Source organism: Peromyscus eremicus, chromosome 8b, assembly GCF_949786415.1.
Source record: "Peromyscus eremicus chromosome 8b, PerEre_H2_v1, whole genome shotgun sequence".
In the NCBI taxonomy this organism is placed as follows: Eukaryota; Metazoa; Chordata; class Mammalia; order Rodentia; family Cricetidae; genus Peromyscus; species Peromyscus eremicus.
Window position 1 is genome coordinate 49,425,057 of NC_081424.1, and position 22,045 is coordinate 49,447,101.

The window sequence follows — 22,045 nt, forward strand, 5'->3', positions numbered from 1 at the left end:
ATGGTTGCATTAACGTTTGGTCAATCAAAAATAGCATGTGTCGTGAGTTAAGCTTGTATCACTACAAAATATTCGAGAACAGTCACACACTAACCACACACAAGTCATCAAAGCCCTCAACTGTATCCCAAGGCTTTTATTCCCCCTGTACAACCTAAGTATCTAGACTGGAAGCTTTTGTTTGTCATTCTTTGAGAAAGAATACAGAGGTGAGGTATAGAGTCAATGGTCAATCATATTATTATATAAATTTATATCATCTGGAAGCTTACCTTTTTAAAAATATAAACATAACCTATGGCAACAGAAATAATGATGGCTGCAGATACAAAAACCTACCTCAGAGTTATTGGGAGATATTTTAAGAAATCAAAGTACTGAAATTATCAGTAATGAGTATAGGCAGATTATAGCACCTCCAAGAAAGATGTATGCAAACTACATAGGGTGGGTGTTCAGAGGGGCACATCTGTGTGGGTTCTGATGACCTGCCTCTCTAGGGACTCCAGGACTGTCACGTTGGAAAGGTTTCTGTGGTGGTTTGAATGAGCATGGTCCCCAAAGGGCCTATAGAAGAGGCTCCTGTGTTTGAATACTTGGTCCCTAGTTAGTGGAACTGTTTGGGAAGGACTAGGAGGTATGGTCTTGTTGGAGGAGGTGTGTCACTGGGGTGGACTTTGAGATTTCCAAAGCTCACTGCATTTCCAATTAGTTCTCTCCTGCTTGTGGATCAATTGTAAGTTCTCAGCAATGGCTCCAGGACCATTTCTGCCCTCCTGCTGCCGTGGTCTCCCGTGTGATGGTCCTGACTCTAACCATCTCAAACTGTGAGCACCCACACCAAATGCTTCCTTTTGTCAGTTGTCTTATTCAGTGTCTCTTCACGGCCATAGAGAAATAACTAGGACAGTTTCTAAGCAGAATTTTACCTTGTGTTGTTCAAGTTTCCGTTGTATTGTGTTTGCTGTTTCCTCATGGGCCTGCTGAATGGTGATCTCTTCTCTCAGGGCCACCTCTGCTCTGTACAGCCAGGCACCTATGGTCCCCAGAGGTGCAGGAAGAGATTTATCCAGCTGTATGTGCCAATCAAAGAGCTGAAACAAGACAATACAATGTCTCTGCTACAGAAGATAATTCCTAAAATTTCCCCTAAATGAACTTAAAAATCTACAGAAGGCTCAAAGAGGGTCTTGGAAGACAGCTCAGAGAAGGGAAGTGCTCCCCACACAAGCATGAGAATCTGAGTTTGGTTCCTAGAATGCACACAAGAAACCTGTACATGGTGGCATCTGCTTGTAACCAATCCCAGACCTGAGGAAGTAGGGATGGGGTCATCCCAGGGCCACCCCTAGTCAAATTTAAAAACTCTAGCTCTGTGAGAATTGCATATGGCTGTGCATGCAAATGCATGAATGTACATCTGTGAGTATCTTGTACACACGTATGCAATTGTGTATACACACACACACACACACACACACACACACACACACACACGAGAGTGGGGGAGGGAGAGGGACAGAAAGTGAGGTTGACTAAAGACAAAAACCCAGGCTACTTCAAGAAATATCATCAAAGGAAGTATGTTCAGGGTTTGATGCTTTGAGTATGAGAAGGAAATCAAAGTCACAGTAAATTTTGAGGAAACAAAACACTAGAAATGGACATCATTAGAACAAAACACTAGAAATGGACATTGTTAGAACGTGTAAGTGATTTTTGTGTATGGGAGAAACTTAATGACTACTGGTTTCAGTGTGAACTTATGTCACACTGAAATGTGACAAAGTGACCACATCTGCTGACAAGCCTAGAGGTTGCAGCATTAATACACTAGATGTGAGAATCCCACTAAATTCTCCCATACCATCATAAAGTCCAGAAAAACTGAGGTTATCTAGATAGCTCTAGACAAAGACAAAAGTTTTAGAAAATTTTAAATATCTTTCTTGTTAAATATTTATTTAGTGTGTACGTGTGTGCATGCACACACACACACACACACATGCAGGGATTGGGGGCAGATTTGAGTGTGTCATGACAGGTGTGTGGAGGTGAGGGGACAGCATTTCATGGGTTTGTTTGTTCTCCATAAACATCGTTTTGATGAAGGGTCTGCCTTGTTGCTGCTGCTGTTCTGCATGCCCCAGGCTTCCTGTGTCTACCTCACATTTCTCTGTAGGAGAACTTGAACTACAGATGTGCACAGGCACATTCAGCTTTTCACATGGGCTCCAGGGGTTGGATTTGGGTTGTCAGGCTCACGCAACAAGTGATTTTATCCACTAGAATTCCAGATTCGCATCACTGTGCCTGGCTTTTCATAGGGGTTCTGGGGATTGAACTCAGGTCTTTAGACTTGTGTGGCAAGTACTATGCTAGTTCAACCATTTCCATTATCCAGAAACCAAAGGTGTTTTGCTAAATTTTCTCCATTTCTTCATTTCCCCCCAATTCTCAGGTACCATCTTCTGGCCTACAGGAATTCCAGCTTAGAAACATCCTATTCCTTGATAAAGTTTGTAGGAAACATGAAATTATCAAATCAAATAACATGGTAAATTCAAGTAAAATATTTCTGTTAGTGCTAGAAAATGTCCAGAGCTTTGCATTCTTAATGGTTAAAGTTTGATGAAGGATGGTAATATATAGATGAAGCAGCTTTTCCTTCACATTTTTGAATGACCAGACAAGCAGAGATGCTCCAAGTACAGAACACGAGCTTGCCTGTTGGTACAGGAAGGTCCCGAGCTGCTCATAAAACAGGATGATAGATTATGAGAAGTGGTTTGACTATTCCAGAAAGTCTTCTCCAAAACAAGAATCACCTTTTCTAAACAACCAGGGAGGGCGGTCTGAAAGGATGGTAATATATATAGATGAAGGTAATATAGGTAATATATATTATATATATATTATATATATTATATATAATATATATATAATATAGGTAATATATAGATGAAGACAGAGCCCAGGAGGTCTTTCAGGAGTTCTGTCTGTTCCCCGCTGATGGCAGTCATGTCTGGGATGGGGAAGCTGGGAAGCAGCTGCTAGAACATGCATTTCCAGCAATGGACAGGGGACCTGACCAGAGGGCAAGTGTTAATCCTCCTGTGGTTAATCCTCTCCAGCCTCAGTCAAAGGGAGCAGGGACTTACACAATAACCCCGTGTGAAAGATAGTGGAACACAGCTTGGCTGAGACACACAAATCCAGATGAAGCTTACCCTGGAGGACACTCTCTCCCAGCACTGTTTCACCAAAGCTTGCTCAAGTGATAATTTGCCATCTCTCTGCAGCGGCTGTAGTAAATGTTCCACCTGTTTCCTTTTTATCTCATATTGAACTCTGAAGTGCTTAAACGACTACAAGAGGAAACAGCAACAACATGGTGATGAGTCCCCAAAACCCGAAACAAAGGAAACCCCATCCCCCAGGTAAGGATCCTGTCCATTTGGAGAGCACTTGGCTATGTTGTTGATAACATTACCAACAGCACTTATGACACTGAGCCTGCCTTAGACCTTGACCATGTTTAATGCTTTCTACACATCATCCTCTCTGGCTCTATCTACACACACACACACACACACACACACACACACACACACACACACATTATTAGGCATCCCATAAGTGATTTGGCAGAGACAAGTAGCAAAAGCAAGGCTAACACCTAGAAATTACAAAGTCTGCGTAGAAACAGACGGAACTGAAAAAAAAAAAAAAAAAAACCAATTATTCTGACTGAGCTCACTGGGCCCAGAAAGACACACTTGGACATTTCACTTGCATATGTGAATATGGTTTGGAATATTGGTTTTTTTTAAATATATATATTTAACCTGGAGTCCATGTGGAAGTCAGGAAACTGGAAATGGGCCACTAAAGGTAGACAGCTAAGGGATGGGGATAGTAGAGTACAGATAGAATGAATGGAGAGGGAGAACACTGGGAGGAGATCAGGGAGAATGAATGTAGAGGGAGAGAGTACTGAGAGGAGATCAAGTATGGAGGGGGTGGGGAACAAGAAAAGGAGGTGTTGGGGGAAGGTTAAACTAAAATGAAGGGTGCATACCGAAATTATACGGCAGCCTATGGTCTTCCACATACTCCCCAATTCAATTAGAGGGGCAGTACAACATAGGTGACATGGAGGGAGAGGTGGGATATTCTCAGGTTTAAAGGGCTAAATTGGGATAGAGGTCTTGGGGAGATGAGAAAGTGTGTGTGTGTATGTGGGGGGGGGGGCGTTAGCCAAACTAAGGATACATGGTGACACCTTATGAAAATCAACTAGTTTGTAATATATCTTTGCATGCACACACACACACACACACACACACACACACACACTGGAGTTGGAACAGAAGTACCCTGCACAGGTGGACAATGATGCTCCCTGAAGGCATGGGTTATGAAATGAAAATCTCAGTGTCAGGCATAAGCTACCTCCTCAGATGTTATTGCCACCTGAAACAACACAAACTATAGCCACTGTTTTGTTTGTCCACCATAACTAGATAGTAAGATCCTATTGCTGCAGACCCCACTAACTCAGTTACAGGACATAGAGAAATTTCCAGGAAATTCTCTCTCCTGGCTCGCTCACACAGTGCCGCCAGGTGCTAAGGAGGCTGCTGAGACTCTTATCCAGTGCTGGACACAGCATGCTTCAATAATGACCCACTGACAGGTCGTGCCCACTGGTGTAATGATGGCATGGGCAGTGGTTATGAGGGTCACAGGTGCTTTTTGATTGTGCCCCCTCTGCAGGTGCCATCTTGTGTCTGTTACTATAAAAATGGTCAAAACCCCATGACTGTGGAGATCATAGATCCTAGTAGGAGAATCTACTGTTGTGTGGGGGACATGTATCTCAACTTCCCACCATTCAAGGATCAGGGAACATCACCATAGAGAGCAGAAAAAAAGTAATAGCTCATGATGGGAAAGAAAGCTGTGGGGTGCCCACTTCTGGACATGGCACACTGTTGCACTCATGAACTCACTGCAGCTCTGGTTATCTGCATGAGACCTGCACAAGATCAAAGCAGTCAAAATTCCAGCACGGAGGGCACCTGAGGCCCCAGCCTTAGCTGAGGAGCTATTGACCCTTGACGGCTCCTAGGAGAGGGAGGCTCACTCCTCCTTATGGATGGCAGCTGGCAGTTTGCTTATGCTCCAGCTTGTGGCTGTACATGTATGCACACAGAGGCGGCACTAATTGGACTCAAGGGGTTATCAATAACAATAATAAATAAAAGAGGACATGAAGGTGGGAAGACATGGGGTGAGGGGCACTAAGAAAAGTTGAGGGAAGATGGTGGTGGATGCATATATATTGCATGATGCATGAAACTTTTAAAGAGTAAAACTATTACTTAAAAATAAATTTAAAACATTAAAAAGGATTAATTTCTAGTTAAGTCATTTATGAACCTGTTCATGCTTGCCAGGGAAGCATAGTTAAATACAACTATGAATTTATATATTCTAATGAACAAAATAATTGCTTTATCAAGAGATAATATTATTTATAGTACATCATATTATTATATAGACATTATAATATTATCATATTGATTACATGTGTCAAATAATGCTGAATTAAACATACTTAGATTTACATTTAAGAAATCCTGTGTAAAGAGGTTACCTTTGGGGCCTTGTTACTTAAATAATAATCATTTAATTTTATGCCATAAAATTTTAAGTATGCCACAGAATATTTAAAATTTCATAATGTTTAGCCCTCTAACCATAGGCTTGAAACTAATATAAAAATAGTCATCCTGAAGTTGTACATTTTTTATAATAAACTAGCACATATACAAAGTGATTCTATTCACAGATAAGGAATGGAAAACAGCCATTAGTTATAAATTTGAACATCTAAAACGTGACTCCACTTCCAGGTTTGAACTGGAAATGCTATTAAGATGTACAGTTAGATTAGAGAGCAGAGGGAAGCCCTCCAGGATCCAGCAGACTGGAGAGAATTTCAGTTACAAACATGCAAATTCCCTTGAAGGACACTGGGGGGAGTTGATGAACACAAACCATAACCATAAGCTCCATCTTCCCTCCCTCTGACTTAATGAAATTCAGAGGATACCAAAATGCAAAAGCAAACTTTAATTCTGTCCTACAGAATTCTGTGTTTGGAAAAACTAGAGCTGTGTTGCTTCTGACGAGCTGAATAAGAAGAAAATACAGATTATATAATAGAAAAATGAAGGAGAATTTCCCCTAGATGCAGACTGTGGATAGTTCAGCCTTGCTTTAAATGCTGACAGTCATGGGTGCAGAAGGAGACTTTCTTTTCCTGTTTTGTTTGTTGTTTGTTTGTTTCCTGATCCCCTTAAAAAATAACACTTGGTCCTGCTGGGAGATTTAGTTTTTGATGGTTTGTGCTACAGCTAAAATTTACTCACAAACAAAACAAACCCATCTACTCTGTTTCTATACTCTGTTCTCAGTTTGCTGGCTTTATCATTTTATAATGCAGCTCATCGCAGAGAATTTTATTTTGGGGAAACAAGAAGATTACACTGAGTTTCAAAGCAAAAGAATCCATGGAAAGTAAGCATAAACTAAAATTTATTGTTTTGCCAAGTTGAAAAAAACAAAACATATCAATGTCGGCATGGCCATTTGAATTTAGGTATATTTATAAAAGTATATAACATCACACATTCATGCTACGGTAAGTCCTTTATTGTCTGCCATGTTGGATGTCTCACATCACCGCACCTTTCTGGTAGAAAAAAAAAAAAAAGAAAAAGAAAAGAAAAAAGGGCTGAACTATAGCAGGGTGGAGTATGTGAGAGAATACTGCTCAGAGTATGTTACATTTAGCTTGCCCACTAAAATGAAGTGGAATTTGAAATGGGAGGAAAATATCCACTCAGCAGGGAAGAAGTCACAACTTTTTAATGGGAAAAACCTGCTGTGGCAAGTTCTTTTTGGAAGTGTAAATTGAAAGCAGAAAGTCAGCTGGTGACATCGTAGGGAGACTGGACACAGTACTCTGACCTCAGCTCAAGGGCAACCGTCTTGACCTGGACAGGTCACAGAAGAAACTCATTCCCTCTGTGGACCCTCAGCAAATACTTATGAAATTATTTCTTAAACTCCATTTACTTTAGTAGGTCTCTGGGGTCTCAAATCAGTTGTTTGTTTTAATGGATTTTTATGTCCGTTGATATCTGTAACCCCAAAAGGTCTTTGAAAACAGTGGCTCCGTGGTTTTGTCCTGTGTTGTGGATAAAACTGAACTGTCAAAAATGATGGCAACTTAACTCTCTCTACTGAGGGCAACCTCAAAGTACCTGTTTAGATAGAATCAGAATTGTTCTGTTCAAACTTAAAATAATGATTGTTACTTATTTAAAGAATTTTCTTATTAACATGATTTGGCAGATTAGACACACATTATGTGATATATCTTCAGTCCTCCATGAAAAGCTTTGGAAATGTCTAGATCTTTTTTGCACACTTACCTGATATTTGTCCTGCAGACTTGACTCGGTCATCTGTGCTCTCGTCAAATCTCTCTCAAATTGTTCTATCCAGACTTTGGTTTCCTTCAAAATTAGCTTGTCTTCTCTCTGGAAACCAGGGAAACATTGCAATGTTATTAGTAACTGTAAAATTGAGCTCTTATTATAATTAGTATTTGGTACACACCATATATTTCTGAAAATGTTCTTCTCCTTGTTCTTCATCTTTTTGAAGTATAAGAAATAAAACTGATTTGGTAAGATATCTTTTAAGCACTAAAATTATCTGCCTTCCTTTCTTCCATCAACACTATGGGAAAGTTTGTGTTGACTTAAGTTAGGGCACCAGCTTATTAATAAGGGAAAAACATGCCCAAAACAGAACATCTTGCATCCAAAATATACCCAGAAAAAAAGTGGTATCTGTAACAGAGACATAAGCCTGAGGGTTGGTTCCCAAAACACGGTCATTGATAACCCAGGGAATTGCTATGGATGGGATAAATTTTGGTTGTCAAGGAGTCATCATAAAATAACATTAGACAAATTACACGTATTACTATTTTAAATATACTATTACTATATTTAAGATAAACACAGAAAACACACTTAGACTGCTCAGTATTGTTTTCTACACCCTTGCTGCATGATTCCTATTATAGATGTACCAAGTCATCTGCAGAATGAATTGTCCAGTATTCTTTTACTTACCCATATCTCAAAATAAAAGCAGAAACGTTCCAGTATCAATAAAGTGAAAATTCTAATTTTTCCTGGGATTTTATTTCTTATATGAATGCCAAAGTAAATAGAAACTGATTTCACATGATTTTGTGTGTGTGTGTGTGTGTGTGTGTGTGTGTGTGTGTGTGTGTGTGTGCACTTGCAAATGGCTTTCAACTACAGACAGCATCTTCCTGGCCTGACCGATCACACATCCTTCCTCTTATTTGGGCGATAACTTGATGTCACTCAGGACAGAGACAGGCACACAATATTGGTATGATCTATGACCTGTCCCATCACTGGGTCTTGTAGATGTGGCTCTCTTTTTCCTGAACACTTATTTTTCCCTGTTCCTGAGATCTTCTCTGAGAGTTCTTCCTGAAATACAAGTCTGAGCTGGGAGTTTCCTAGGCTCGTTCATCTCAACATTTAAAAGGTATTACACTCACCTGGAGGGACTGTGACAGGCCAGATGGTGAGAACACACCCAGACTTCCTGGCTCAATAGATGTGGGAAAGACTCAAGAATTTCTATCACAAACAAATATTCAGGCAACCCCAAGGCTGCTTGTTATCAGCATACAGAGCCACCTAGAGGACTCTCCTCTATGAACCTGTAGTAGCCTTAGCCCCTATATCCATCCAGCCTGATGTCTGCCATTGTTTTTATCTCCAGTGGCTAATGTGGGGCTTGACACTCACGATCTCTCAACAGATGATTATGGAATAATGATTAATTGTAGGATATTTATCAAGAAAACACTGAAACTAGGGCCAGCCTGCAAACCCTCAGCTCTAACCCATGATGCTCTTTTGAATGAGCAGGTGAATGTAATCAAGGTCACATTTTATTATTGTTTGGTTTTCATGCACACAATGAACTAAAAATGAATGCACAGTTGTGGTCCGGCAGGGAAAATACCCCGTTTATCTCTCAAGAATGAGAGGTCAAAGTGGCCGCTCACCCTCCCTGGCCTCTGTCACAGCGAGCTATGAATGTCACTGCCAGCCTTCCATGACAGGTATCTTGTCAACATCTGCTTCTGGCATACACTGGGAACTGACCATAAGAGCCGCTGCTGGTTACTGATTGAAATGACTTCAGGAATCATGGAGGATTGTGCTCTAAAGTAACTGTAGTGGAGTCTGTCCCACAGAACTAACTCCCATGGTGATGGGGAGGGACAGATCATCTGAAAAGGTAAAGGAGATGCAGGCACTTTTACAGTCAATGTTTCCCTTCGTAAGAGGGAAATGAAGTTCCAAACAATACCAAGAGTCTCATAAACTATAGGCTGAATGGCTTTTCTTCAAATGGTGACTTCTACATGCATTGAAAAGGTACAGAGGTCTCTTTGCCTACATTTCATGCCAAACATCATCACAGCAAGCAGCTAAACTGCCAGAGTTCCCTTCCTTTCTCCCTCTCAAACACAAAGGCACATTTATATTTTTATGACATGTTTATAAAGGCCGGAACTTAGGTTGTGTGGAACAGGAAATAAAGATCATTTCATATTTGACAAAAAATTAGTTACTTCTAGCTTTCTATCCCCATGTTGGCATAAGTCTATTGCATTGATAGATATTTATGTCCAGGGTCTAGAAATTATATCAAGAAATATGGAGATGTTAAAAGATAGTCTAAGCACTCAAGACCTTGAACACGAACATTCATTCTGCAAATACTTCTAAGTATTTACTACATAGATTGACTTTGCTGAGCCACATGATCCAACATTGAGTCAAAGAGATGTCCTCACACTGGAGACACACTGGATCTTTACCTTTTCAGTGGTTTTCTGCTTAATAGTTTAAGATGTCAAAATAGTCATTTTGCTTGATTTCAACTTTTGTTTGTCACATTTCAGAAAAGTCAACGTAATCATTATAAATCTCTATTAGTGCTATTAAGTACATTATTTGATACCGTATTTTAATTAAAAAATTAGTGGGCTTAAGTTGGCAGTAATGTTTAGTCACACAGGCACATATTATTTGTTATGCTAGAAAGTAAAAGAATTTGCATGATGGAGGATAATTAATATGTTATTATATTAACATGAAATTAACATATTAAAAGAAAGGTAAGCATGAAAAAAATACATGCAAAGAAATGATGAAGAAGCTAAGGAGTGAAGAATATTCGAAATGCTCATTCAAGGCTCCTTCAATCTTACCTTAGAATTTTGTATAAAATTTGCAAAAGTTGGGAAAACTGGAAATAATTCCTAACAATATGAAAATATACAGACACATAAAATAAATCAGGAGCAAAATTATGTAGAAAAAGATGAAAATCATTGGGGAGGCACCTGTCTATTGAATAGTTTAAGACATATAATGACTTAAAAATGTTTACATATGGCTTCCAGTAAGTCAATGAAATTAGCTGGCGGGTTATGTTTTTATTTGAACTTGAAATAGTCATATGTGGCAATACATATAATTTGTAAACATGCTTTGAAATCATTTCAAATATTTTAGGAGAACTGTGTAAGGAAAGATTATATAGACTCATTTTCCCCTGACAGAATATGCGTTTCTTTATGAGTACCACAGTTAAGACTGTGCAGTACCTTCTGAGGTTAGCCAATAATATTCTGAGGGAAAAAATAGTAATTGAAAGGTTATTAGGTAATTGAACTGAGTCAACTGGCCTATTTTATTCACTTATGACTTAGTACAAATTACCCACAGAATATCTTAAGTGAAAAGTTTCTTCACTGGTTTTATTGTTTGAAGAATGGCATAGTAAGTATACACTTTCAGTAAGAAAATTTATATATATGTGTATATATATATATATATATATATATAAATGTGTGTGTGCATGTATGAATATGCATCTATTTATATTTGCCTTATTTTGTACATGTGTAAGGACTAGGTGGGGAGTGCATACATCCACTGCACATATGTGGAGGTCAGAGGACAACTTACAAGAGTCAGTTCCTCCCATCATGCACGCCCAGGGATTTGAGTTCCTATGTCAGCCTTGACAGCATGCTTCTTTACCCACTGTGCCAAGCCACCGGCCCAAGCAATCATATTTTCAATGCATCCATAACATATTTCTTTGAAATAGAGTCATAGAAGGGATACAGAAACCAAATATACAAAAATAAGTTAGTATTTTAAAATGGGCTACGAAATTTACTAAGACCCAAGTAAACAAATACCAAAGACTCTGAAGGGAAGGTGTGTGTCACCTAATACAGAAACCAGTAAAATCTGCAAAGTTTATTTATACTGTTAGGTACCATTAATTAGGCATCGAGAAATGTAAGCTCTAAAATATATTTTAATTATTAAAATATTCGGCTTTAGATGCTTATTTCCTCTTTATAAAATCTCACATCAAGGAACAAAGTTTATGAAACATTTTCTTAAAGTTAATTTTAAGATGATCAGGAAAATGTCATTTAAGTCTTCCTATTAGGAAAAGGATGAAGAAAATATTTTTTAAATAATGAAAATATATTTCCTACATTATTGTTAATCTCTTAATATTGAAGCCTCTTTCATGGAGTGTACTGAAAAGTGTGTCTCCTGTGTGTGTGTGTGTGTGTGTGTGTGTGTGTGTGTGTGTATGTCCTTGGCATGTGTTCTCTGTGTATGTGTGTGTTCTGTTTGTATGTTCTCTGTGTCTGTGTGTTCTTTTTCTATGTCCTTTTTGTGTATATCCTGTGTAAATGTCCTGTGTGTGTGTCTGGTGTGTGTCTTATGTGTGTATGTGAGTGTGTATGTGTGGTTTTTCATTTCTAAGGATTTTTGCCTTGAATTCTTGCTCACGGGTATCCTCTTTTGCCCATCAAATGTCACTAGCCTAGAGTTACTTGTCTAAAAAAACAATTCATATCAGAGACACCCCCACAGTAAAAACTGAAAACCCAGATCACTTATAAATCCACTTTGGGGAACATCTACACACTTCAAATATGAAAGCAAGCTGGAAACCTGTGTTGTGTGTGGGTGACTCCAGTACTTTAAATAAAATTTCTCACCCACACAGCAACTTGCAAGTCCAGGTTTGCCATCAAAACCTATAGGCCTGATCTACCACACCCTGGTATGAATCCACACTAGCAAGAGCATGGGCTTCGCTTGAGTCTTTCCTGGGCTTCTCAGGAATATTCGCTTTATAATCATGGTAAACTATTCTAATGGTCAGTCCTTTCCTGGATGCTGGAAAGACCAAGAACAAAAAGCTTCCTAAACCATAGCTCTAAGAAGCCCAGTTCTACCGACCACTCTAGGAGTTCTGCCCAGGGGCACCCTGAAACAGCGGTCACCTTTGCTTCACTCCATCCTTTCCTGAGACACTGACTCATCCTGTCGGCACAATACCTGTTGTTCTTGCAGACTTAGCTTCTGCTCCCTGACTCTTTCCCACTTGGGCCTGTTTTTAAGGTTTTTATTATTTACTTCTTTAAAAGCATTTGCTTTGTATAGATTTTCTTTATATTCTCAAACAGCTCCAAAATTCCAATTGAAATCAGGGCAATGGAGACAGAGGCATTGCAGAAACTCATTCATCATGTGCCCTGGGTTACTTAACCTTAAAATAAAATTTAAACTGTGTGGTGGCAAATCCATTATGCTATAGTTTAAAAGAATGCAACACAAGTTCCAAGTATTAGAACATTGTGTCCGTCGTTGTCACATCCTAGGAAATGAGGCATCTGGTGGGCCGACTGGAATGCAAAATAGGACAGGCGTTCTCCACGGAAGCCTGATCAAACATCACTGACAATTTAAAATTCAAGTGAGAGTAGGAACTGCACTCCAAAGAAATAATCTTCTAAGACCATTTCATCCTGTTATTTGTCCCAGATAGTTGGGAATTTACAAGGCTTAAGCTTATACAAATAAATTATTGTCCGTGCACACAATGACCTGTGCAGTTTTTCATATTAATGCAAAAATAACTGAAGTTGCAGGGGTGCTGTAACTTTTTTCTAAAATACTGTGAGTCTACATATACATAAGCATGCTAGAAAGTGATACCAACACAGTACTTTAGTTTGCATTTCCCAGAACACATTCTCTCTAAAAGGTCAAAGACAGGTCATCTTCTTTTTGTCCAAGATTTTAAATTTTATGACAGTGAACGCAGGTCATCTGAGCATGTTGAGAAGTGAAACGTCACTTGAACTATTGAAAGCTGGAAAATCTAATTACAGTGAGTAATTAGAACTTGTGCAAATTATGCCTTATGTCCGTGTTTTCTGCAAATATATAAACTTTGAAATTCTAAATTAAATTTCAGCAGATCGAGTAGCACAAGGAACTACCAGACTTTGTGTACACTTGATGTGGTGTATTCAAGACTTCAACTGCTGACTCTCCTTAATTTCCATTTAATTATAACATTTATTACTGGTAATGTTCTGCCTGATGTACCTGTCATATGAAGCAGAGAAATCTTTGCTAATCCCATCCTATCTGCAGATACATATTCCTTACTCAGTTGTAATTAAATTTATAGCCTTGTTTTCATATTACAATTCAGTCGGATCAACTTCTTCAAAACAGTATGCATGTACAAAATATGGGAGGCCTTACCTTCTTTTAGGAGGGAATAGGGGATGGGTTGGGGGGAGGCTGGAGGGGCAGGAGGAGGGAAGAGGGGGATCTGTGATTGGTATGGAAAATAAACAAAAAATTTCTTAATAAAAAAGTAGGCTCTCTTCATGGAGTGGGCATCAATTCAGAGATAACAAATCCCTACCTCGATGTCTTGCCCATCGCAGCCTGCACCATGGATATCAGGATATTGTGTCAGGAACTGGGCTACATAGGTCATAATAGACTTCTCATCTGGCTTGTCCACATCAACATCTGTAAAAACAAAACTCAATTATGATCTAATTCATTTCTTAGGTGTTTATTGATATTAAGTTTTGAAATGTAGCTGTGGTACCCCAAACTTCCATCCTGAACCAGGAAGAAAATAGAATTACTAGTAAGAACAGGTTAGTCTGGATGATACTGGGTAGAAATGTTATCACACAGAAAAGTGACACGTATTGAGACAGAGTTTTGGGGAAGGCGGCACACAGTTCTTGTAGGTCATTTTGAGGCCAATTAATCATTCATTGAAGATACTGCATGATTACTTAGGCATCCTGTCAGTTAATTAAAATACAGTAACATGGGAAGCTGAGAATCTGAATGAGCATGTGGGATCACAATGCCCACATGTGTAATGCTAGTGACTGCTTGCATAGTCGTAAATATTACCAAATCACAAATAATGTGCTCTGGTAAATTTTACTACATCTAACTCCTCAGAGAGCTTCTTCACTGTGGATATTCCAAATTACAGTGCTTTAGACAAACACTCTTTAAGAAACAGCCTTAAAGCATCTCGATCAACATGGTTGTTGAACTTACTAATATTTATGCAAAATCAGCATAAATCAGGCAAAAAAATGTATACGTGTTCAGTAATTATACATGGGGTGGAGCTACACACACCACTCAAATGTAAATAAGTTAGTAAGTATCAAAAAGTAACAACCCCTTTGCAAAGCAATGTGTGCAGCCAGAAGCAAACAAAACAAACTCCAAATACCACAATCAAATATAAAACTAACTCATTACTTTACAAAGGCCCCTTGAGACTTGAGATTTCATTTCTAGGGGCTGTTGATGTAGGATTTATAAAGAGTGAGATGACTCCTGTGACTTAATAAGGGAATAAAATGAAGGATCTGAAATTTTTGAGGTGAAGACACAATGTGAAGAGGGAGTAAAATTGCTTCTGGAAATGTGAAAAGGGAAAGAGAAGCTATATTTAACGTATGACCTATGTCATGATTTAATATATCTTGTTAATTCTGTACTAACATGTAATGCATAATTTAGTGATACCTAATATATTCCATTAATTATACAAATATATATATATATATTTCTAAAATAACTACTATAAAAGGTATTATTCTATTTTAATCCATCTTTCTAAAAGTTTATACATTCAGATTGGCTATATGGATTTTGAAGAGTTTGCATTAAAAAAATTGAGCACTTGGGAGTGCACTCATTAGATATTGTCAACTTGACACAAGGGAGGGTCATCTGGGGAGAGGGAGTTTAAACTGGAAAAACAAATGCCTCTGTCAGACCCTGTGGGCAATTCTGTAAGGCTTTTTTTTTTTTTTTTTGATTAATGATTGATGTGTGATGGCCCTGCTCACTGTGGGCAGGGTCACCCCTGGGTAGGTGACCTTGGGTATATAAGAAAACAAACTGAGCAAGCCATGGAAAAGCAAGCTCGTAAGCAGCAGTCCTTCGTGATCTCTGTTCCTGCCTCTAGATTCCTGCATTGAGTTTCTGCTCAGAGTTCCTGGTTCTTGATGGACCACCATAAGCTATAAGATAAAATAAACCTCTCCTTCAAGTCACTTTTGGTCGTGTTGTTAATTGCAATAATAGAAAGCAAACTAGAACAGATATACTCAGTTTTATGTTTTCATTAATTTTTTTTTTTGAGACAGGGTCTCACTATGCAACTTTGGCTGGCTTGGAACTCACTATGTAGATCAGGCTGGCCTTGAACTCATGGACACCCAACTGCCTCCCAAGTGTTGGTATTAAAGGTGTGTCACTACACCAGGCTTGGTCTCAGCTTCTGATCAAAAAGTTCTCCTATGTTAGGGGATCAGAAATACTTTGATTCTGCACTAGGAAACTTGGACTTATAAAAAAAATAAAAGATGTATTTAAGTGTCTGTGCCTGAGTATATGCATGTGCAGTTGTCAACAGAGCCAGAAGAGGGCATCAGATCCCTGGAACTGAAGTTCAGGCTGTTGTGAGTCAACCTATGGGTACTGGGACTAAACCCAGGTCCTCTGTGAAAGCAGCCAGTGTCCTTAAGATGGAGCCACGTCTCCAGCCTCATAGTTTGTCTTTCTTTCATCCTCTAAGTTGATGGCTGAAATGTGTAGTTTTCCACCTGATTTTCTTGTGGAAAACAAACAAACAAACAAAAAAACAACAACAACAAAAAAAAAAAACAAGGCCAAGGTCTTGCCTGTGCCTGTGCCAGTGAACACTGGGCCCAACACAGGATCCTCAGGCAAGGATTTTCACAGGCCTCTCATATGAGGGACCCCACACAGGTGTCTGTGAGTTTTTCTTGGAAAATGCAAGGAAATATTCTTAGCTGTAGAGTCAAGGGAGCTCGTTCTAAAAGCTCATTTTAACATGTTTGTATTCAATGTATGTTTACATTTATACATAATGAATGTACAAACTACGAATTAAGTAGAAATCCCATAATTACCAAGCCAAATAAAAAAATGATCTATAGCACTTGGATAACTTACTTGGCCATTTTTATTTATCACCGTAATAAACAACTTACTCTTCTATTAACACTTATTGAAAGTATCCGAATTGTCTCTGAGGTCTTGAAAAAGCCAACCCTATTTCCAAAATACCTTCAAATTGCCATCCTTTCCAATAACAACCAGAAGGATAAATATTAGTCACCCCTGGGAACTTTGCTGACTGACATCCCAACACTGGGTGGTTAGCATCGTTTCTAAGTGCTACCCATTCTATAAATATGTGATTTTTCCTTTATGATCTTCTAATTCTTTCAGACTTTGGGGAGGTTATAGATAAATTTTTTTACCCTATCACAGCCCCCTCCCTCACACACATACCATGAAAACCTCTCAGCAGAATATCTTTTTAAAAAATTATTTGATACTTCATATACTATATTTGATCATATTTACCCCGAATTCCTCCCAGATTCATTCCTACCTGCCTTCTCTCAAACTTCAAGTCCCTTAAAAAAAAACCTATCAAATTCAATTTGTATTACCCATATATTTCTGGGTGTAGAACTACCTACTGGAGCATCATTGACCTACCAGGAGCCCCACCCTTAAAGACAAATGACTCCACATTCCCTAGAAGCCATTAGCTGTCCATACCTCCTCAGTTATGGCTGCACTCATGAACTCCATCCCACTCTGTGCTGGAATGTTGACTAATCTGATGTTACACAGACAACCATAGCTACTGTGAGTTTATGAGTGCGGTGGTCCAGTTATACTAGAAGACACTGTTTCCCTCCTATTCCAACGACTGACTCCTACAAGATTTCTGCCATCTCTTCTGCATATTCCCTTAGCCTCGGGGAGGTGGGAAGGATACACATGTCCCGTTTGTGACTGAGGACATCACTGACATTCATTCCTTACACTTTGATCGGCTGTGTGCTCCTGCATTAACCACCTTCCATGGTCAAAGAAACTTTGATGAGGTCTGAGAGTTGCACTGATCTTTGGGTAGAGAAATATGAATTTAGAGCCATCAAAAGGGTGTTCTAAGTTCTGTGCACCAAGCTGATATGCCAATGGCAAAGAGCTGCCTGGAACATTGGCATCATAATCTATTCCCGCCAACAGGGTGACAAACACATAAAAGACACAGAGCAGATTGTTATTATTCCGTCATGCCCTCTCCAGCTTCATGTTTCTTTGTGGAATCCCAGAAGTCATGCAATGTGTGGGTCGGGTACATACAAACATGCTATGGCTCACATATAACACTTGAGGCTTGCTCTGTGTACCTTCGGGATCAAGTAGTCTTGGGATGCCCAGTTGTGTTTCGGCGATAGTGAAGGCGTCCTCCAGGTTTTCTCGGTTAGATCTACCTTTCACTTTCTCCAGGTCCACCAGCTCAGGCCGGATGGCATGGATGACTGAATGAAAGGCCAACCCAGTTCTCCAACTCTTCCCAAAGTCTTTCACCTCTATTCCGATCTGCCTGAGTGTGAGCAGCAAAGAAAACAATGTCACATCCTAAACTGATAACAGTGCTTCCTCTAAGGTTTTGAATAAAACCCAGTCACTTTCAGCAAACAAAGTACTATGTCAATCAAAGGCAGAGTATGTCAGTCACAATTTTAGAGGGTATTAAGATGAACACATTTTAATTATATAGTTTTCTTCTTTTTCATTCCTTCTTTCAGTTTCTTCTTTTCTTAATTTGTTTTGAGAGAATCTTACTATGTAGTTCAGTTTGGCCCTGACAATTCTCCTATCTCATACTTGTGAAAGTCTGGATTAGAGGTGAGTATTACCATGCAGTATTTTCTACATGTTATTTTTCAATTATTGTGATACCCATTTAGAGCACATTTTAATGCTTGCTTTTGAAAGGGAAAATGGAATTATATTAAAATGTATGAAAATTTTTTAAGAGGGAAAAATATTAAGATATAAAATATGTGAGCACAGGCTTAACAGACTAAGATGGTGTGTCTAAGACATGTCAAGCACATTATAGAAGGTAAAGACAAATCAATGCAATCACATATGCAAATCCATGTAATCACATATGCAAAGTGCTTGCCAAGCAGCTCATAGGCTACATATGTCTAGACAATAACTCCAGTTACTCCACCAATCGAGTAGTTTACAAACTGTTTGTTTGTTTGTCTGTTTGTTTATTTATTTAATTTTTTTGAGAGAAACTCCTGGTAGTGAATCCTTTGTCTTTGGTGGGAAATTTCATGAATGCAAAACCAGTTCTAACTAATGCCACTGTTCAAGCCGGTGATGGTATTTTCTTGTTGGAAACAGAAGCAACACAAGCTTGCAGTGAGAACTTCCTCCAGTGCGTAACTGACCAAGCCTACAGGGAGCTGCAGAGCTGATTCTGAGCATCTCCAGAACGTCCTGGCTAAGAGTAAAAACCACAAACACCATTTTAGGTCACACTTGGCAAATACAATCTTCTGTAAGTTTCTTCTCTAAAAATTAGTCTCAACAGCCAGTGAAATGGCTCGTCAGGTAAAACACCTGCTGTGCAAGGCTAATCACCAAAGTGAGTGTGATCCCATGTGGTGGAAGGAGAGAGAATCAATGGCCAAGGGTTGTCTTCTCAGTTCCACATGTGTGCAGCGACATAGCCCACTCCCCTCTGTCCCCAACACACACACACACACACACACACACACACACACACACACACACAAAATCAATTAATAAATTTGAATTAAAAAATAGTCTTGTTAACTGTATAGATGTTTCTAAATGAAGCAGAAACATCATTTAATTTTTAGCAGATTCCCAAGGTTTCCATGAAAAAATATACTCTGACACAGCCATGAGTAAGCTGGTAAGTGATCTCCAATCATAGCCTATAGAAGAATAAAATTTGACTCTCAAACATACTGTGTCTGTGTGTACTCTTTGCATAAAATGTATGTGCTCAAAGTAGCACCTTTGGAACTAATATTGACTTTGTGAATAAATATGCTAAAATTATGTCTTAAGGCTTCTGCAATTATATAGTCGATTTGAGTACTCTCTTAACTCACTACGAATTTCTACTTTTCCAATATGTATATAATTTTTTCAGCAGTTATCTGTTATCCTCCTCTGCCCTATCCTTGTTTTCTGTTCCTTTGAATATAACTCCTTCATCTTACCTTCACCCTTAACACTTTCCCTTGCCCCCATATCTTCATGTAAAATGTTTGTCTCTTTAAGCCACTACAAATTAGTCTTAAACCAAATAAGATGAAGTAATTAATAAATAAACAAGCTAATGAATATTCACCATATAATTAGCTATGTTTTCTGATTTTCTTGAACTTATATTATTAGAAAGAAACATATAGTTCCTTAAATATTTATTATCTTAGAGTAATTAAAATGTCAATTCATTTTCTTCTATTCATATATGGAAAATGCATTTGTCAATATAAAGGTATATATACTGTTTCTCATCACATCAAACCAGTAGCTTGTCCTTCTAAAACAATTTTGGTTTCACCTCAAATTTATCATATATGAATTTTATACAGAAACACAAATAAAACTTAGGTACATCACTCAAAGCAGTGACAAGTGGGTCCAGTTCATGGGTTTTTCTGACCTGTACTATATATTTACTTTGAACTATATGTGTTAATCTGGATGCACACATCTTCAGTTGTTGGTTATATTATTAGTTTCTGCCCAAAAATATAATGGTTCTTAGTTGGCAGTGATGTATCAATGCTACAACTCAATGCTTATATTTCTGATATTTGTAAAACTTGTTAAAAACGTGAAGGGCTTAATTATCTTGCATTCTGAAAGACATTTTTCATTTACTTTTGTGTACTGTTAAAGTTTGTGAGAAGACAAAAATCACAGTTAGACAAGTGATTACTGGCTAGAGCTCCATACAAGATGATTTTAGGAATATTGTCATTCATGTGCTGAAATGGGAATGGAATCTAAAATCATCACTCTGTGTCAGGTAAGAAATTGAGAAGCACAGGCTGGGACAGCACAAAAGGCAATTTATGTAAAAACTATTGGCAGTTGGGGAGCATATTAAGATCATGTGTTCTTCAAGAATTTTCATAGCACAGAAGAGTCACTTCCTGCCCCTCTACAGTTCATGTAGATATCAAAGAAATTACTCTTAGTAAGGCATTGATGGATAGAGATATCTCAGGCCCCCAATTATATATATATTTAAAGATAAGGAAAATAAAATTTTCATTGATATCAGTAAACAAGTTGTAGGAACAACCTTGAGGTATCACTATATCTATACTCATGCCCGCAGCCATCATGCAAGCAGATCATGATGAACACAAACATGAGCTCACCAGTCTGCCTAGGCTGAGGCTGTTCCCTGTCTGGTAAGACTGTATGTAATAGGTGCCGGGCGGTGATGGTGCACACCTTTAATCCTAGCACTTGGGAGGCAGAGCCAGGCAGATCTCTGTGAGTTCGAGGCCAGCCTGGTCTACAGAGCAAGATCCAGGACAGGCACCAAAACTACACAGAGAAACCCTGTCTCGAAAAACAAACAAACAAACAAAAAGACTACAAGACTGCAATAGATGTAGGGGTGCCCAATGCAGTCGCAATGAAGTAATGTATAAGCAATGTAGGAGGACTCCCACATTTAATTTCTACTATAGACTCTAAAGAGAAACAAAACTTTGCTTTTGGAAATATTTCTGATGACATCTTGAGTCATAGATTCCCAAATTAGAAAACCATCAACACACTTAAAAAGCCAATCAAAACCACATACATTACTAGCATTAATTACATCTCCTATGTCCATCTTCTCCCCACTGAATTTTGTTTTTGAATTAATTAACACTTTAAAAAAAATAGAAGTCACTATATTCAGTGCCTTAATATTTCATAATAAGGTCTTGTTTACAACTGTTTTCCAGAAGTAGATAATTGGATTCATATTGGACTTTTGCAAGCAAACCTGGGAGAGAATGAATTCATTTTTCATGTAATTGGGGAAGAACAAATGAAAACAGCATTTTTTTTTAATATAATGAAGTTTGTCCCAAATGACAGCAAACCACAAAATAGGCAGATCTGCTGAAACCTCACCAAATCTGCTATAAGAAGCTCCTGATGACTAACTAAATTTATATCTACTATAATAAAAATGTGGACCTCTATAAATTTAGGCTGCATGCAATAACACTAGGGTGGATAGAGGAATCCATGTTCCAGATAAAGTGTGGGAAAAAAGTGTCTAGAAAGTTTCAGAAAATGTAACCTTTTCCCCAGGATTGGAACTTTAGCTTACATTGTCATTAAATAGAACTCAGAAGCCTAATGAAGACATAACCAAGTATGAACATTTTACAACCTTCTAAATGAGAGCCAAAATTCAAAACAATGGCCTGATTAAAATTAGCCTCCATGCTGTGAATCAAAGGGGGATGATGAATCAATTTTATTAATCAGGCTTAATCCCATATATGAAGGAAGAATTAATTTTATTACAGGGTTTTCCTAGAGCA

At 38.4% G+C, this 22,045-nt stretch overlaps 1 protein-coding gene across 1 annotated transcript in view; it reads right to left on the reverse strand.

The window, feature by feature from the left end:
• Syne1 (spectrin repeat containing nuclear envelope protein 1) overlaps positions 1-22,045 on the reverse strand; it is a 462,188-nt gene that overhangs the window by 341,078 nt on the left and 99,065 nt on the right. Inside the window, exons 8-12 of the mRNA XM_059272792.1 lie at positions 17,831-18,027; positions 13,969-14,078; positions 7,509-7,616; positions 3,231-3,368; positions 930-1,094 (exon numbers count right to left, since the gene is read on the reverse strand). Of these exons, the coding sequence (XP_059128775.1) occupies positions 930-1,094; positions 3,231-3,368; positions 7,509-7,616; positions 13,969-14,078; positions 17,831-18,027 (718 nt within the window). The remainder of the gene's footprint in view (positions 1-929; positions 1,095-3,230; positions 3,369-7,508; positions 7,617-13,968; positions 14,079-17,830; positions 18,028-22,045) is intronic.